The sequence below is a fragment of the Hylobates moloch genome, unplaced genomic scaffold, assembly GCF_009828535.3.
Source record: "Hylobates moloch isolate HMO894 unplaced genomic scaffold, HMol_V3 SCAFFOLD_26, whole genome shotgun sequence".
Classification (NCBI taxonomy): Eukaryota; Metazoa; Chordata; class Mammalia; order Primates; family Hylobatidae; genus Hylobates; species Hylobates moloch.
The window spans coordinates 836614-855517 of NW_026652301.1; the positions used below are offsets into that span (position 1 = coordinate 836614).

General features: G+C 42.1%; 1 protein-coding gene across 3 annotated transcripts in view; it reads right to left on the reverse strand.

Annotated features, from left to right (window-relative positions):
- LOC116463120 (SAM and SH3 domain-containing protein 1) overlaps positions 1–18904 on the reverse strand; it is a 208575-nt gene that overhangs the window by 105567 nt on the left and 84104 nt on the right. For 2 of the 3 annotated variants that reach the window (XM_032146083.2, XM_032146080.2), the window contains exons 3-4: positions 2886–2936; positions 2705–2754 (exon numbers count right to left, since the gene is read on the reverse strand). In XM_032146083.2, coding sequence (XP_032001974.1) covers positions 2705–2754; positions 2886–2936 — 101 coding nt within the window. The remainder of the gene's footprint in view (positions 1–2704; positions 2755–2885; positions 2937–18904) is intronic. The other variant, XM_032146081.2, reaches the window with a different exon arrangement.

The window sequence follows — 18904 nt, forward strand, 5'->3', positions numbered from 1 at the left end:
ACATTATTAGGACAATTAGTAAAACAAATACAGCTGGCACGGTGGCTCATCCCTGTAATCCCAGCACTTTGGGAGGCCGAGTCGGGCAGATCATTTGAGGTCGGGAGTTCGAGAACAGTCTGACCAACATGGTGAACCCCTGTCCCTACTAAAATACAAAAAAAAAAGTAGCCGGGTATGGTGGCGGGTGCCTGTAATCTCACCTACTCGAGAGGCTAAGGCAGGAGAATAGCTTGAACCCAAGAGGTGGAGGTTGCAGTGAGCCAAGATGACGCCACTGCACTCCAGCCTGGGCGACAGAGCGAAACTCCCTCTCAAAAATAAATAAATAAATAAAAAAGAAAAGAAAAGAAAAAGAAAAACTTGAGTAGAAACTGTGTATCAGAAAAAGTTATTAAGTTTCCTGTATTTGGTCATTATACTATATGATTCTGTAACAGAATGTCATTGTCCTTAGGAAGTATTTGCTTAAGTATTTAGGGGTGACAGTCATGATGTCTACCATTTATTCTCAAACAGGCCAGCAGTAATAATAATTAATGGTGGTGTGTGTGTGTGTGTGTGTGTGTGGGTGTGTGTGTGAGAGAGAGAGAGGGAGAGAAAGCTCAGGAGTGTGCAAATGTCAACAACTGGTGGCCTATGTGAAGATTACATGAACATTCACTGCACAATTCTCAATCCTTGAAACTTTACTGTAAGTTTAAATTTATTTTATTATTTTTTTCTTTTGAGATGGGGTCTTGTTCTATCACCCAAGCATGATCACAGCTCACTGCAGCCTTAACTTCCTGGGCTCAGGGGACCCACCTGCCTCAGCTTCATGAGTAGCTGGGACTACAGGTGAGCACCACCACACCTGGCTAATTTTGGGGGGGGGCTGGGGGCGGGGGGGGTGGTGCTGGATCAGACAGGGTCTTACTATATTGCCCAGGCTGATCTCAAACTCCTGGCCTCAAGTGATCCTCCCACCTCAGCCTCCCAAAGTGCTGGAATTACAGGCCTGAGCCACTGCACCCAGCCATAAAAGTTTTCAAAAGAAAGTGTTTTTAAGTTAAAAGCAAAGGGTAGCATAGTTTTCAAAAGCCATTAACAGAGAAATAAAGGACAAAATGTTTTTAAACTTTCAAATTGTTTAGAAACACATTACGTTTGAACCACTTAAAATTACAGAGGCAAAACGACAAATGGAGAGAGTGGGCGTGTGTTTAAAATTTTTCGTTAACCTCAGAGGAGGCCATCAGTCTCTCTCGGCCACAAAAGGCATGCCACATTTTACTAAGTAAACGATATAAACACGGAAAGAATGACTCTCCACAATTGAGGGGAAGAAGTACTACCCAGCCTAACTAAGGTTAGTACAAATTTGGTGAGTCACTTCCTCTTAGGAGGAAGAGCAAACATTTCTCGTTTCCTGAAGGATTCAGAGATCCTGAGGGAACATCTGAGCTCTCAGCCTGAATCATGCTACGTAAGTAATAAACTAGGGCAGGAAAAGCTACAGCCCATTCACTCGATGCTTCTACCCCACCACAGTACCTCCAAGTTCAAAGTCAATGTCAACTTGAGCCTTTTTTGTCTATTTCAGCCTCCATATTACTAGGTTCCTGGGAGGAGGCAAGACAAGCAAAACAAAAAAAGTTGATGGGATGTGCACAGTTATCTTCTCACCCTGAGTGGGCAGTGGCCTTGATGAGCTATGGCACATCACTCACAATGTTCCTCAGACCAGAACAAAACCCACAAAGCCTCTTAAGTTTAGAATTATAGCTTTCTGGCAAAGCAGCCCTCCTCCCAGAACCGCCTGTGCCAGCAGCACACACACGTGGATGGATTAGACAAAGCTGTGCTCTAAAGCACACACACGCTCTCCCCAACGTGTGCTTTGCATTCCAGAAATACTTGATGCCTAAACCACTTCTATGCCTCTGTTGGCATGAACGTACAAGTGGCTCCGTGCCAAAGGAAGCGTCTGTTTAGAGATGTGGACTTTCTTTAAATTTTTTTACCATGGAAGATCACAAATAGAACATTCTAGTATAATGATGAAGCAATAAAGTAGAAAAAGAAAAGGTTTTAGAAAAAAGATTCTCTTGTTTTTATCTTATTTATGTTGCTTAAAAGAAATACTGAAAATATAACACGAAACATAAAATTAGCTTTCATGAGAGCAGAAATTACAGGGTCCAAGTTGGGTCAAGGAAGCAAAAATATTACCTTTAACAGGAAACGCTAGGGATCATTTGCCATTTTTTTACACACACATTCATTGTTGTTTTAAGGTCACCTACCAAAATGAGGTGCAGAAGACGGGTTTTTAATCATTGATTTATTCTAGAATATAGTATATTTTATTTTTGTTTCTTGCTTCTTGATAACTTTCATCCTATATTAAAAATTAATGTAAAAGATGAAAATCCATCTTGGTTAATGCACCTATCCTTTCCATTTCTGGAGATTTATTTAGGGTTTATTCACAATAAGTGTAAAATCAGTAACTCTTTACAAAATCCTTAGACATCACCAACTGCATTACAAAACACACTCTTAGCCACCTAGATACACACACATGCATGCAACATGTTAAGGAAAATGACATCAAACTCCATAGTACATACGCACACAATCGCCTGTTTGACTTCCGTCAGCATGGACCTAAAAGACACCTTCTTGGAAAGTGGTCCTTGGCAGAGGCAGAAAGACTTACTTTCTTTCCACTTCTGGTGTTGACACGGCGCTACAGAAGCCAAGCGACTCCTACGAGAGAAGATTCGTACAGTCAGTGTGGTCAGAGCAGCAGGCTTCATCTGATTTGTATAGAGTGTCACTTAAAAAAAAAAAAAAAAAAGGCAGAAGCAAAACTAGATGATTAAAGTCACTGTGCTTACTTCGATCTGGGACCGCAGCTGAAGTGACGTGGGGCTAGCATCGGGTTTCTCCTAAAACAGAACAGATGCCGGTTTAACGGGACTTCCAAACATGTCACACATGAGAAAGACAAATAGACATGTAAGAAGAGAGGGGAGGATTCGGGAAAGGTTAGGGTATAGAGTGGGAGGAGATGGCAGAGATAAACAGATTTTCTGGGAAAACTAAAATGCTTTTAAAATGAGAGCTGTGGTCCCCTAAGATTGAACTATTTTCCAAACTTTGCTGCCAGACTCTGCTGACAATTTTATTGCAGAAGAAAAAAAGCACAATTTCAGTCAAGGGGACTGACAGTTCATGGTGAAATAATTCCGTGGATATACTTAGTTGGTCACTAAGACACTGAATTTACTGCAACCCATTTGAGTTTAGCTGTTTTCCAATGACACTAGAGTTCCAATCCAATTTTCTTTTTTTTTTTTTTTTTTTTTTTTTTTGAGACGGAGTCTAGCTCTGTCACCAGGCTGGAGTGCAGTGGCATGACCTCAGCTCACTGCAACCTCCGCCTTCCGGGTTCAAGTGGTTCTCCTGCCTCAGCCTCCCAAGCAGCTGGGATTACAGGCATGCGCCACCACACCCAGCTAATTTTTGTATTTTTAGTAGAGATGGGATTTCACCATGGTGGCCAGGGTGGTCTCGATCTCTTGACCTCGTGATCCACCTGCCTCGGCTTCCCAAAGTGCTGGGATTACAGGCATAAGCCACCGCGCCCAGCCCCAATCCAATTTTAAAGTTCTAAATGTATTCAGAGTACTTAATAGTTTAGGAGAAGTTGTTAATGTCTTTAGGAAGCTGGGAAGCTAACCAAATGTTATCTTGCAGCCTTAAAAATCACTATACTTCCCTAATGCAAATGAACTGGCCTATCTGGAAATTTAAAAACAAACACTCTCGGGATCAAGTTGATAAATGAAATATAAATACTTGATATTAAGAATGCACTGAAATATCATTAAATTGTGAGAGGCAGAAGAATCAAAGAATATTATAGATAAAACCATATAGTATAACACCCTCACTTCACACTTCGAGGAGGCTGTATCTCCTTTGAAAGTAAAAGAAAATGAAGAGTATTTAGATAAACAAATTACCTGTGATAAAAATAAATTATGTAAATTATGCATTTTCACATGCATCTAATTGTTCAATTGCCCTTTTCATCATTAACACAATTATAAAACTACACCAATACCGAAAAACTTTTGTTGAAGTATAAAAGTAGCAATAAAGTATTAAAGTAAGTATAACTCAGAGCAAAGTTATACTTTTAAATAAGGAACAGGAATCCAGAACGAATATAGAGTATCAGAATGAATTCACTTTTATGCAGGGTTGTGGGGGAGTGTTCTGGGAATCTGTTGCTCAACAATGTGCATGTGGCTGACAACACTGCACCGCACACTTGGGGAAACTGTTGGGAGTGTGAATTTGATGTTATGTGTTTTTTTTGTGTGTTTTGTTTTTTTGCCACAGTGAAAAAAAAAAGAATGTGTTGGGATGAGTACATCTGAGAATGGGATGACTGTAGACAAGTGGCCAGAAAGAGAAATGGGTTTTAATGGACAAGAATTTAATGAACTGGCAACTCACTCATCCCCTAATCTCAGGCCCTTGTTTGTCATAAAAAGTTATCACAGTGGTGTAAAAGCTCCATAGAACTCTCATTAACATCCTCCTGGTTTTTATTGCTGCCGTTGTTCATAACAGAAATATTTCTGTACCAAACTTGACACACCATTTCTACCAAACAGTATACGGACAATGTTTTGAGTTATATATTCCAAGTGTGAATGGTAGGATGTCAGGCTCAGGTGCAGTTAATGAAGGGGATATATACTTTTGGACATTTCTGGTGCTTACAGACCAATCACAATTTCCCAGGAGCTAACCTTTCAGCCTCATATAGAGAAATTTACAAACTTAAATAGCAGGAGGTAAGCAAAAGTATCATTAGCATTGTTTTAATCCCAAATCTTCCTTCCTATTCAGGAATTGGTACAGAGAACTCAGAGTGATGATGAAACTAAACCGTTAGTTTCTCTGAAATTTTCTCTGAAATTGCCCCTTTAACACCCAATTGCAGCCCATGACCTTCTATAACCATCAGCAAAAGTGACTGATTCAATTCACCTCCCCTCCTCCACTTTTACCTTTTCTTCAAGCTCTAAGTTTCTACCTCACTAGTAATAGTAATAATCATCCTAGGAAACGATCTTCTTTTGTTATATCTGTTTATCTGCATTTTTTGAATAGATTTTATTTGCTAAGTGCATCATTTGCCAAGTCATATCACAAATGTAACATATATGGTACATTATGCAAAATGTACCTGTCCCTGCATACAAAGTAGTTGCTTATTAACAACCACATTAAATGTTTGATGATAAGGAGGCAAAATTTTAATCATTTCATCTTAGCATGTTCATTTGTTACTTATAATAGGCATTTGATTCTTTTAGCTATTTAAACAAATTTTTTTTCTCTTTTTTTTTAAAGAAACAGGGCCTTGCTATGTTACTCACACTGGAGTGTAGTGGCTATTCACGGGCGTGATCATCACGCAATGCCATCTTGCGCCCAGAGCTCAAGCCATTCTTCAGCCTCCCAATTACCTAGAACTATAGTTCATGACCACACGCAGCTTGTTTAGCTACTTTTCAGAAAATTGATTGGGGCTATAGTTTGACACATAATGTTAAAATCACGGAGACAGGTAACGTTTTCATGCAGAAAGTTTGTTTTATCAAGGGCAGCTTACTGATGTTGAGCAGGAGATCTTGTATAGTGATATTTCTAGTGACTTGTTTTTTTTTAAGACCAAGCAAGAGAATAATTTTTTCAGGATATCTTATTGATTTTATCCCCCAAGGATAAGAGATTAGAGTCATCATTTAGACGCATGTCTTACAGCAAACACATTCTAAAGTAAAAATATTGCACAACTGAGGAGAAGCTTGTAAAGTTATCCACTAAGTTAAGGACCTATAAATGCTTGGAGAGAGAAAAATGGAATAAACTATTGGCAAAATTCCATTATTATAACACTGATGAGTGTCACATGATGTCAATGACAAAAGAGCAGAAGAGTAATTACTATAATGTGCCATGTGCCATGCACCTGACTGCTCAGCCACGACCCCTTTATTCAGAGAATAGCTGATGGTTTACACTACAGCTCCTGATCTGGATGTCACAACGTAGACAGAAATAGTAAACACTGTGAACCTCATCAAAACAATCATTGAGTATATGTGTAAATATGTATAACTTTTGGGCATGTTGTACACTGAGAAATAAGATCCTTCTTTCCTCCCCTAACATACGCCGACTGTTTCATTTACTACTGCCGTGTAACAAATGATCCCAAATGTAGTGGCATAAACCAACAAGCATCTTATGATGTTCACAGGTTCTGTGAATATGAATTCAGAAAGGCAATAGCAGAAAAGGCTTGCTCTGCTCCACAGTGTTTGGAGCCTCAGCTGGGAACATGCAAAAGCTGGGGATGACTTGATGGGAGGGCTGTAATCACTGGGAAGCTTGCTCACTCCCATGTCTGGAAGCTGATGCTAGGGCTGCATGGGTTGCTGAGGCTTCCTCACAGCAGGATGCTGGGTTGCAAGAGTAAGCATACGGAGAAAGGCAGGCAGCAGCTGTGTTGCCCCTTTGGTTTTTTGGGTTTTTTTATTTTTATTTTTATTTTTGAGACAGGGTCTCATTCTGTTGCCCAGGCTGGAATTCAGTGGTGAGATCATGGCTCACTGCAGCCTTGACCTTCCAGGCTCAAAGGATCCTTCCACCTCAGCCTCCAGGTAGCTGGGAGGCACATGCCTCTAGGTGGCACATGCCACCATGCCCGGCTACTTTTTTTGTACTTTGTGTAGAGATGGGGTTTCAACATGTTGCCCAGGCTGGTCTCGAACTTCTGGGCTCAAGCAATCTGCCCACCTTGGCCTCCCAAAGTGCTGAGATTTGTATTGCCTCCTATGACAGCCTCCTATGGTAAGATATCTGCCAGAATCACAAGCCCTCCCAGGGTTCACAGCTACCTCTCAGCTGGCGGAGTGCCAAAGCCACACCGCAAGAGCAACACTGGATGGCAGATATCGCTGTGGCCAGCTTTGGGAATTACAGTCTGCCATGCTGACTCCCAAGGAAATGGGCCTGCTCATGAGTTTTCAAAATGAGGAATGGGGTGCAACCATTTATTCATGACAATATCCGGAAGGATTATCTTGTGGCTTTTACAACATTTACTCAAGTATATCTTGGCAACAGTCAGCCTGAATTATCACTTAAGGTCAAAATATTGCACTGTATTAGGCTGCAATGATCATGTCTCTTATTTCAAACCCATTATTATAGAAAATTTTAAATATACAAAAGTAAAGAGAAGAGGAAAAGAAACTCCCCAATTCCTACTACCCGGCTCCAACAATTAGCAGTTCAGAGCTGATTTTGTTTCCTCTATACCTTCACCCTTACTTCATGTTCATCTCATTTTACTTTGAAGAAAATCCCAGACATCAAATCATGAAATATTACCATTTTTAAGTTAAGAATTAGCTATCAGAGTTCCTTAATGTTGCTCAATCTTGAGCATGTGGCTCAATCACCAGGAATTTGACTCTTTCCTAGCACTGGAAGACTGTCTTTGGTCATAAGGAAAAATCATATTTATGAAATTTAGATACTCCATCTAAATGTTGCAAAAGGACATGAAGAAATGCATTCTGAAGTTGAATGTAACTTTAGAGTTTATTTAAAAAGTATTCACTATTGTTTCCTAAGTGTCAATATATTATCTTTTTTTTTTTTTTTTTTTTGAGTCAGAGTCTGGCTCTGTCTCCCAGGCTGGAGTGCAATGGCACGATCTTCGGCTCACTGCAACCTCCGCCTCCCAGGTTCAAGTGATTATCCTGCCTCAGCCTCCCAAGTAGCTGGGATTACAGGTACCCACCACCACGCCTGGATAATTTTTGTATTTTTAGTAGAGGCAGGGTTTCACCATATTGGCCAGGCTGGTCTCTTGGCCAGACTGGTCTCCTGGCCAGACTGGTCTCCAACTCCCGACCTCATGCTCCATCCACTTTGGCCTCCCAAAGTGCTAGGATTACAGGCGTGAGCCACCATGCCCGGCAATGCTTTTAATATTTTTTTTCTTATTTCCTCTCCCCTCCAATAGAGACAAGTCTCATTATGTTGGCCAGGCTGGTCTCGAACTCCTGGCCTCAAGCAATCCTTCCACCTCAGCCTCTAAAAGTGCTGGGATTACAGGCATGAGCCACCGCACCTGGCTACATCCTTTAAAATTTCTGAATATGATATGCTCATAAACTTTGCTTGGAAAAAGCATATTCTAAGCAGAATTTAATGAGAAATTACTGCTCAGAATAACCCAGGAGAGCCACACAACACTGGTGGCTGAACTTGAACCTTAGGGCATTATAACTTAGTTTGAAACGTTTTAAATACATTAAAAAAAGAAAGTGAATTGTGAATTTTTGCTGTGGCTGGTGAGGTGAGAAGATTTGGAAATTTGACCTATAGATTTAATTGTTCATCATTAAGTCACATATGGATACCTTAGTTAAGAATGACAAATCTTATTAACATTACAAACTCTTAAAGAAACCCTCCCAAGTTAAGTGTAACGGTGAAAACTAAACACAAATACAAATATATCCCAACATGAACGCATGCATGTTTGTACATATATGTATGTGTGCACACAGAGGAAAAAAAACGCTGAGAGTATATCTCACTGAATTTTTTTATAAGCGTGTAGTGTTGCATTACTTTTTTCTAAAGATGAAAGATCAGCTTAAAAATACAATCTCCAGGCCAGGCGCGGTGGCTCACGCCTGTAATCCCAGCACTTTGGGAGGCTGAGGTGGGCAGATCACGAGGTCAGGAGATCCAGACCATCCTGGCTAACACGGTGAAACCCTGTCTCTACTAAAAATACAAAAAATTAGCCGGGCATGGTGGCGGGCACCTGTAGTCCCAGCTACTCAGGAGGCTGAGGCAGGAGAATGGTGTGAACTCAGGAGGCAGAGCTTGTAGTGACCCAAGATTGTGCCATTGCACTCCAGCCTGGGTGACAGTATGAGGCTCTGTCTTAAAAAAAAAAAAAAATCTCCAGTTCCCCTATGTTTTTAAATTATCTACATATGTATGTCTATAAATGCAGGAGAAAATATCTAAAAAAATTCTACACACCAATGGTTACTTCTCAATTTATAACCTTTTTCAATCACTTTAATATATTTTTAAAACACAAAGATAAACATAACAAATCCCTTCTGTAATAAAAAGTATACATATACAAATTATTCATATATTTTTTAAAACATAATAAAAGTCCCCAAAGTTAACTTTGATAACAATTTAAGAATGACAAATCTCATTAACATTACAAACTCTTAAAGAAACCCTCCCAAGTTAAGTGTAACAATTAAGTCCAACAATTAAGCTAAAAAGCTACCTAAGAAATGTTAAAACAGGCTGGGCATGGTGGCTCACTAGCACTTTGGGAAGCCAAGGCAGGCGGATCAGGAGATCAGTAGTTCGAGATCAGCCTGGCCAACATGCTGAAACCCTGTCTCTACTAAAAATACAAAAATAAGCCAGGTGTGAAGGCACGCACCTGTAGTCCCAGCTACTCAGGAGACTGAGGCATGAGAACAGCTTGAACTGGGAGGCAGGGATTGCAGTGAGCAGAGATCGTGCCACTGCACTCCAGCCTGGGCAACAAAGAGAGACTCTGCCCCCCCCCCCCCCCCCCCAAAAAAAGAAACAAAAGTATTAATACTTTATTTCTCTAGTTAGGTCATGGGTAGTATTAAAATATTTTCTTGATGTGTTAAAATTTGTATATTTTATTATTAATAGAGAAGGACCATGCTGAAATGATTTCATATTCATCGTTTGACTAAAAGAGGCTCCACTATAGTATGGTATAGTTAAAAAGAAAAATGAATCAGGTGATCAAAAATCTTACTGGGGAGAAAAACCTCAAATGCATTTATTGTCAGATTGGACAATTTGTAGAAAAAATAGTTCCGCAAATTTTTATTGTATCTAACACAGAAGCTAAATAAATAAATAAGTCCAACAACAAAAGCAAAACCCAAGTATTGCAAGATGAAATCAGTAGTTTGTCAAAACCGAAACCAAAACAAATGTCTACCTGTGTGTGCTTTCACCTGCTTGTGTATGTATACACACACACATCTACAGTCACACTAAAAGGGACTAGGTCAAATACAAAACTAAGTCTCTGACCCTAATTGATGACATTCTGGCTTTAGGAGCTACATCCCATTGTGCAAAATACCAGACTCAAAAACCCACCCAGGGCAGAATTAGATCCAGGAAAACAAAGATCATGCCCTCATCCCCACTCCCACTTTGTCTCCACCTTCTTGTGGAAATCCACACATTCCTCCTCCCTTAATGCTGCCAAGGTTCCAAGCCAAATGAACTTCACAGCTGGAAAAGCAGGAGGGACAAATCCCCCTTCTGTTCCAAAAACGGAGAGGAAGAATACCAGGCGCCCACCAGCTCAGCTCAGTGCCAAGTTCTCCTCCTCCACACTAGGTACAGGAAGGAGGAGGTGGAAAAAGCCAGAGGCGATCGGATGCTTAGCCACATGCAGCTAAAAGTAAAATGCCACATGCTACTACTGATGCATGCAATTAATGGAGGGACCCAAGCTCTGAACTGCTGTGGAAAGTTGCTGCTGGTCATAGATTTACGTGGTTTTTATCACTTTACAAGAAGGCTGTAGAGTTGTGGTATCTCCCAGCTGGCAAACTATATTATATGTGTTTTTCACAGGAGAGATCCTTACCAAGTAACAGATAAACTAGATGAACAGAAACTTCCAGGTAAATTCTACTTAAAAATGTATATATTGGCCAGGCGTGGTGGCTCACACCTGTAATCCCAGCACTTTGGGAGGCCGAGGCAGGCAGATCACCTGATCAGGAGTTTGAGACCAGCCTAACCAACATGGAGAAACCCTATTTCTACTAAAAACACAAAATTAGCCCAACATGGTGGTGCAGGCCTGTAATCTCAGCTGCCTGGGAGGCTGAGGCATGAGAATCGCTTGAACCCAGGAGGCAGACATTGCAGTGAGCCCAGATTGCGTCACTGGACTCCACCTGGGCAACAAGAGCGAAATTCAGTCTCAAAAAAAAAAAAAAAAAAAAATTATATTACCTTATACACTATCTAGTCTTGGCTTTCATTTGGTTTCCCCGCTTACTATAAATGGGTCTGCATGATCAGATTCAAGTAGGTTATTTCTCACCTTTTAAAGGAGGCCCCTTTCTCCATGTTTTAAACCTCAAAATACCATTACATCTTTATTTTTATTGAAAAATCAAAGAGACTAACTATTTGCAAAGTTCTGGGAGTCCAAGCTTTGACTCCATGACCTGCTGGCTGCTGTTTAACCTCTCAGTCCTGGCTGTCCTGTCTCAGACGAACCAGCCATCCCACTAGATGAGCTCCAGCAGTCAACACACAGACTAGCGCAGGGCGGTCAGGCATGTAGATCCCAGGGCAACCTGAAAGTCAACATTCTCACCTTTGCCAGGAAATCATTCCACTCTTGTCTGACTTCTCTATTCCAGTCAATTCAAGGAACATGTGTCGATTTTACCAGGACTTAAAATTCAACACTGTTGGCCAGGCGTGATGGCTCACACCTATAATCCAGCACTTTGGGAGGTTGAGGTAGTCGGATCATCTGAGGTCATGAGTTTGAAATCAGCCTGGCCAACATGGTGAAACTCTGTCTCTACTAAAAATATAATAATTAGCCGGGCGTGGAGGCAGGCATCTGTAGTCCCAGCCACTAGGGAGGCTAAGGCAGGAGAATGGCTTGAACCCAGGAGGCGGAGATTGCAGTGAGCTGAGATCGCGCCACTGCGCCCAAGCCTGGGCGACAGAGTGACTCCGTCTCAAAAAAATAAAAATAAAAAATCTATTGTCTTAGGAGTCTTCTCTTCTCACTACCCACTAAATCAACTGTCCAAAGCTATTGCTTTTCTCTTCCCAAGGTTTCTTGCATCCATCTAGTGAATCCATTCCACTTGTAGTCCTTCGCCTCACAGCTACCTGGGCTACCAGCATATGGTTGCATGGAAAGTACTGTCAGCTGGGAGACTGGAGTCCAGTTCTGCTCCCCGCTGTAGTGCAACCTTTAGAACCTGTTTTATTTTGTTTGGTTTGGTTTTTCCAATGGCAACAAAAGGCAAATGGACCACTTGATAATCTTTAGGGTCCTTTTTTACTCTAAAAGGGCCATGAAAAGTGGTGTCATGCCCCTCTAATCATTATTGTCAACTCCATCTTCTGGAAATAGTACTGTGTCTCTGCTATTCAAAATGTGATTTGTGGACCATCTGCATCAGTATCACCTGGGATCCTGCTATACATCCAGTCGTGGTCCCATCCCAGACCTCCTGAATCAAAATCTGCAATTTGCCAAAATTCCCCAGTGATGTATACTGTTTGAGAAACTCACTGCTTCTGTGTCACTTCTCTCTTCCAAATCTTTCATGGAGGCCGGGTGCAGTGGCTCACGCCTGTAATCCTAACACTCTGGGAGGCTGAGGCAGGTGGATTGCTTGAGGTCAGGAGTTCGAGACCAGCCTGGCCAACAGGGTGAAACCTCATCTCTACTAAAAATACAAAGATTAGCCGGGCATGGTGGCAAGCGCCTATAATCCCAGCTACTTGGGAGGCTGAGGCAGGAGAATCGCTTGAACCCAGGAGGTGAAGGTTGCAGCGAGCTGAGATGGTGCCACTGCCCTCCAGCCTGGGTGACAGAGCGAGACTCTGACTAAAACAAAACAAAACAAAACGAAATCCACAAAATCTTTCATGGAAACGTAATACTGACAGATGAAGTCCACGTTTCAGAAGAAGCCCCTTCACCAAATAGCCTGATCATAAACCCTCTTAGTGAAGTTACCATGTCCTCTGCTCCCTGAGTGTAGACTGAGCCTGGTGTCTCACTTCCGCTTATGCTACCTAGAATGTTTCTCCTTTCTATCCACCCAAATCCTACTCATCTTTCAGTTCCAATTCCAATAGGCTCTCCTATTTAACCTTCTCTGCCCACTTGTGCCTTAAATGATATGCCTGAGTATGGGCACACCAATGACTAGCCACATCACGTATTCATTAAATGTACCTATGGGTAGCAACTCTTCTACTCACTGACTGGTTTTCCTCAACTAGACTGCAAATGGCCTTCCAATGAATTCCTGTTGAAATTCATTGTGTGCCACCACAATCCATCAAAACCTATTTACTTAGTATTTATTATGTGCCAGGACATCCCCTTGAGAGTGCTACTTTCTACAGCCTTGCACAGGCTCCCTGTACAAGAGAGTACTACTGGGAATCTATTGGTTTGTTTTATTTTATTTTTATTTTTATTTTTTAAAGAGATGGGATCTTGCTCTGTTGCCCAGGCTGGTGTACAGTGATGTGACCATAGCTCACTACAGCCTTGACCTCCTAAGCTCAGATGATCCTCCTGCCTCAGGCTCCCAAGTAGCTGGGGCTGTGGGTACACACTGCCATGCCTAATTTTTTTTTTTAGAGATGGAGTCTTGCTATGTTGGCCAGGCTGGTCTCAAACTCCTGGCCTCAAGCAAACCTCCCACCTCAGCGTCCCAAAGTGATGGGATTAGAAGTGTGAACAATTGTCCTAGGCCTGGTTTGTTTAAATTGGATCACTTTGCCAATAAGCCTGACTCTTTTTTCCTTCCTCTTCTTTTTTTATTTTTTTTTAAGAGACAGGGTCTTGCTCTGTCACCCAGGCCTAGGTTGGAGTGCAGTCATAGTTCACTGCAGCCTTGACCTCCCAGGCTCAAGCAGTCCTCCTGCCTCAGCCTCCTGGATAGCTGGGACTACAGGTATGTGCTACCATGCCCAGCTTCCTTCTTTTAATTTGTGTTTGCAATTTTACTGCATGGGACGTGTATTTTCATGTTTTTATTTAAGATTTACTTTTGGATTGCAGAGTTACACTAGGAAGTAAAAACAATTCAACAAATATTTAAGATCTACAACTTAGATACATAAGAACTTAAAAGAGAATGTTGTAATGTTTAATCACTTTTAGGTAAAAATCAGTAGTGGCCTGTCAGTTTGTTCATCCATACCTAACTCTTCAGCTTTTCATGTCTCATTTCACCCATATTGCTCGAGGTATAACAGAAGATGTTAGTCATTGTTCTGGACCCCATAAGCTCTTGGCCTGGTATAAGAAATTTTCTTCTGAGTGAAACTGAAGGAAAAGTACTCTCATCCCATCATATCAAAGAAGAAAGGTTCTAAGGGGGAAATTTGTATTTCACAGCTGAAGAATTCTATTTCACTAACTGCAACCTTAAAGTCTCACCATAATTAAGGGATCAGTGAATTTCTGCAAGCTTTCATAAGAAAGAAACCTGAAGTGGCAATTTCCACCCAGCCATTAATGCTCTGTGTTAAAATAATTGAGTCTTTTGCTGTATTAGTTTATACTCTTTTTTTTTTTTTTTTTTTTTTTTTGAGATACAGTTTCACTCTTGTGGCTCTGGCTGGAGTGCAGTGGCACCATCTCAGCTCACTGCAACCTCCGCCTCTCAGGTTCAAGCAATTCTGCTGCCTCAGCCTCCCGAGTAGCTGGGATTACAGATGTGTACCACCACACCCGGCTAATTTTTGTATTTTTAGTAGAGACAGTTTCACCATGTTGGCCAGGCTGTCGCGAACTCTTAACCTCAAGTTAAGATCCGCCTGCCTCGGCCTCCCAAAGTGCTGGGATTACAGGCATGAGCCACCGCACCCGGCCTGATAGTTTATATTCTGCAGTTATTAGTTACTTTTTTATTTAAGCCTTACCACGTTCCAAAAAATGACTTAAGATGGCTAAGTAACTTAGTTCAGTGTTACATGATAAAAGTAAAAAGGTAAGGAGCTAATTAATTTATATGATACAAATAGTAGTGGGAACAAAACTATAAAGTAGAGTAGGCCCAGGGATTCGGTTAGTTCATAAAAGGTGAGCCATGGGATGCTACAGTACAGACGGACCACATGATCAGTTACGAGATGGATGTTACTATACTTTTATGTCTTAAGGTAGCCATAGGAAAATGGCTCTTTCTCTGAGTAAAATTTCTCCTCTGACTTCTGGCCGAGATAACACACTATTATTCTGAAAGATATCACATGCAAAATTCCTGAAGAAGTCACCTTGCTCTGGAAAAGCTTTCACACTGGGCAAAGCTGGAATTAGGTCTGAGATCCCCGAGTGAAAGCGGAGGAGCATATTAAGGGGGCCTCCCTGAGGTCCACACTGCTGTACCCATTCGGAGGAGTCAAGAAGCACCCGGGGAAGGAGTAGAAATCAGTCTGGGAGGACAGGAGGGTAAGTTCCACCATCTTGAAGCATGGCTGTGCTAAAATACATCAGAGTTGAATTGGTTAAATTCAGGAGTAATTTGAATCTAAGAGGGTCAAGCTTGGTGCTCCCACACCTCATGTCAAACAAGGTGTATACTTCTTTAATGTCTAAACTGTCTTTGTTTAAAACTATGTACTAGATCGTTTAAGCTACAACTTAACCAGTGTTGAGTGCATACCACATACCAAGCATTTTGCATGGAGATAAGAATAAGATCCACACACCACAATGTGGCAATGGATCACTTCAATAAGATGTGAGTGTTGTGTTAGAAGAATGCACCTTTTACAGTGTATAAAACACCAGAGTGTCATGCTATATAAATGTAATCATTAAAAGACACAGTGTCCATGAAGACATGTTAGTTATCCTAAAAAACGAATCCAACAAGTTCTATAATTCAATTTTTCATTCTAGTAGCAGGACTTGGCATATCCACACTATAACCCACCCCCTGGGTGAATTTCCCAGGGGTACAGACCATGATATCTGGCCATTCTAGATGGTAGTGGCTATCCCTAGAATCCTCTCACCCTCCCTGTTCTCATCCCATGCTCACTAAGTGATCTTCTTTGTTTTTTTGAGACAGTCTCACTCTGTTGCCCAAGCTGGAGTGCAGTGTGCAGTGGCACAATCTCAGCTCACTGCAACCTCTGCCTCCTGGGTTCAAGTGATTCTCCTGCCTCAGCCACCCGAGTAGCTGAGATTATAGGCACGTGCCACCCACACTGAGCATATATATATATATATATATAGAGTATTTTTAATAGAGATGGGGTTTTGCCATGTTGACCAGGCTGGTCTCAAACTCCTGGCCTCAAGTGACCAGCCTGCCTCAGCCTCCCAAAGTGCTGGGATTACCGGCATGAGCCACCGTGCCCGACCACTAAGTGATCTTCTGAGTACATCCGGTTGCTCACTGGGATTGACTAACATAAGACAAAAGTGACAGGAAGCACTACATAAGCCCATTTCCTTTTGCTTTCTCTGTTTTTTTTTCCATCTCCTCTTTCATCTAATCATTCCATAATTTTACTGAGCCCATAAGTCAACGAGGATAAAACAGTGAAAGAGACACGCACCGCTTCAGTGGGGTTTCCATCTAGTGAATTCTGAAGTCATTCACTTTGCATTTCAACTCTAAGCCACAGGTGCAACACTCCTTCTGTTCTGGCACCAGGTATATGACATCTGGGTAACACTGCTCAGCTCTGAATGCCACATTTCCCGGGGACAATGGAAACCAGAGCACCTTCACTAGAATGGTGTCTGGAAATGGTATCAAATACTCAGGATCAATTGGAGGAAGCAGGGCTGTTTACACAGAGAAGGGAAGAAAAATATAAACATGGGAAAGCCTTCCAGGGAGCAGGGAACTACCCAGTGCAGAGCTGCCCAACCTCTTTCCCCACAGCGATCCCCTGACAATGATAGCACACTGCATGCTAAGAGAAACTGAGAAAATTTTAAATGGAAAAAAAAAAAATTTATTATTTATTTATTTATTTATTTATTTATATTTTGAGATGGAGTTTCACTCTTGTTGCCCAGGCTAAAAAAGTGCAGTGGCACGATCTTGGCTCACTGCAACCTCCGCCTCCTGGGTTCAAGCCATTCTCCTGACTCAGCCTCCCCAGTAGCTGGGATTAGAGGTGCCCGCCACCACACCCAGCTAATTTTTGTATTTTTAATAGAGATGGGGTTTCACCATGTCGGCCAGGCTAGTCAAGAACTCCTGACATCAGGTGATCTGCCCGCCTCAGCCTCCCAAAGTGCTGGGATTACAGGTATGCGCCACCGCGCCTGGCCAAAACTATTCTTTTAAAATAATACCTAATAACCATCGAGAAAATAAAATCAGGCCAGACACGGTGGCTCACAGAGGCTGAGGCAGGAGAATCACTTGAACTTGGGAGGCAGAGGTTGCAGTGAGCCAAGATTGTGCCATTGCACTCCAGCCTGGGGGACACAGGGAGACTGGGGGGGGGGGGGGGGGGGAAGGAAGAGGGGGGGGGGGGGGGAGAGGGGGATGAGAGGGGAGAGGGGGAGGGGATGGGAGGGAAAAGAGAAAAAATCAGAGTATTACTGAAGATATTAAATACTGAATTGACATAATACTTTCAAATAAAATATTTTCCATTTTTTTCAAGAAACTTGAGCTTACTTCTTTGAAAATAACTGTCTTTGAAATAACTGTCTATATGCTTGAAAGAACTATATGCCATTCCAGATCAAGATGTTTAATAATGATCTCTTGATGTTCTTGTTGGTTATTAGTAACAAGAAGTTTTACTCAAACTAAGAGGTAAAAATTGTTTTAACCTTTTTTCAACCATTTTAAATTTATTAAGCATTTTACAGCCAACAGAAATATGGCAATTTCTATTTCAAGGATGTAAAAGTACCTTATTTCATTAACAGACATAGTGAAATCTCTTATGAAAACATAACAGATTTTAAATCTAGTTTAATTTTTCAATTAGGTACTAAAATATACTGACAAAGTTCTTGCGTGCAGCCTTGTGCATGCAGTGTTCATCCTGAAACTAGCTTGGCCGTGCTGGTCCAGAGCTGCCTCCCATCACATCTGACCACTGCACCTTGGACTCCATGCCTGAAGCTTCAATTCGTCTCTTCCATGAGCTTCAGGGACCCTTGACCATGATGACCACGTATGCCGCTGAAGTGCATATCATCCATCCTGTGTACTGCTCATGGGAATCACTTACACCACTCTGCCCTGGGACCATGCTCCAATAAGCCCTGTCAGTGGTTCTCAAACTTAGTGCCTTGCCATCCCTGGAGGGCTTCTTAAACACAGATTGCTGGGTCCTACCCAAGAGTTTCATCTGCATTTTTTACCAAGTTCCCAGGTGACGCTGATGCTGCAGGCTGGGGAACCACACTTTGAGAACTACTGGTCCAAAGAAGGCTGCTCAGAGCCGCTTCTAGTCAGATTCAGTGGCCTGCAGGTGAAGGGGTAGGTATATCTGGAGCCCCACCTGAAGTCTGGCCTGGTTTTCAGTGCTCTAAAAGGGATGATAAGACTAAGGATTTTAAAGTTAAGAGGAGGCTGGATTCAGTGGCTCACACCAGTAATCCCAGTGCTTTGGGAGGCCCAGGCAGGAAGATCCTTACAGGCCAGGAGTTAGAGGTTACAGTCAGTTACGATTGCACCACCGCACTCCAGCCTGGGCAAACAGAACAAGCCCCACCTGGCTGGACATGGTGGCTCATGCTTGTAACCCCAGAACTTTGGGAGGCCGAGGCAGGTGGACAACTTGAGGTCAGGAGTTTGAGACCAGCATGCCAACATGGTAAAACCCCATCTCTACTAAAAATATAAAAATTAATCAGGCATGGTAGCACATGCCTGTAATACTAAGTACTCGGGAGGCTGAGGCAGGAGAATCACTTGAACCCGGGAGATGGAGGCGGCAGTGAGCTGAGATTGTGCCACTGCAGTCCAGCCTGGGTGACAGAGCGAGACCCTGTCCC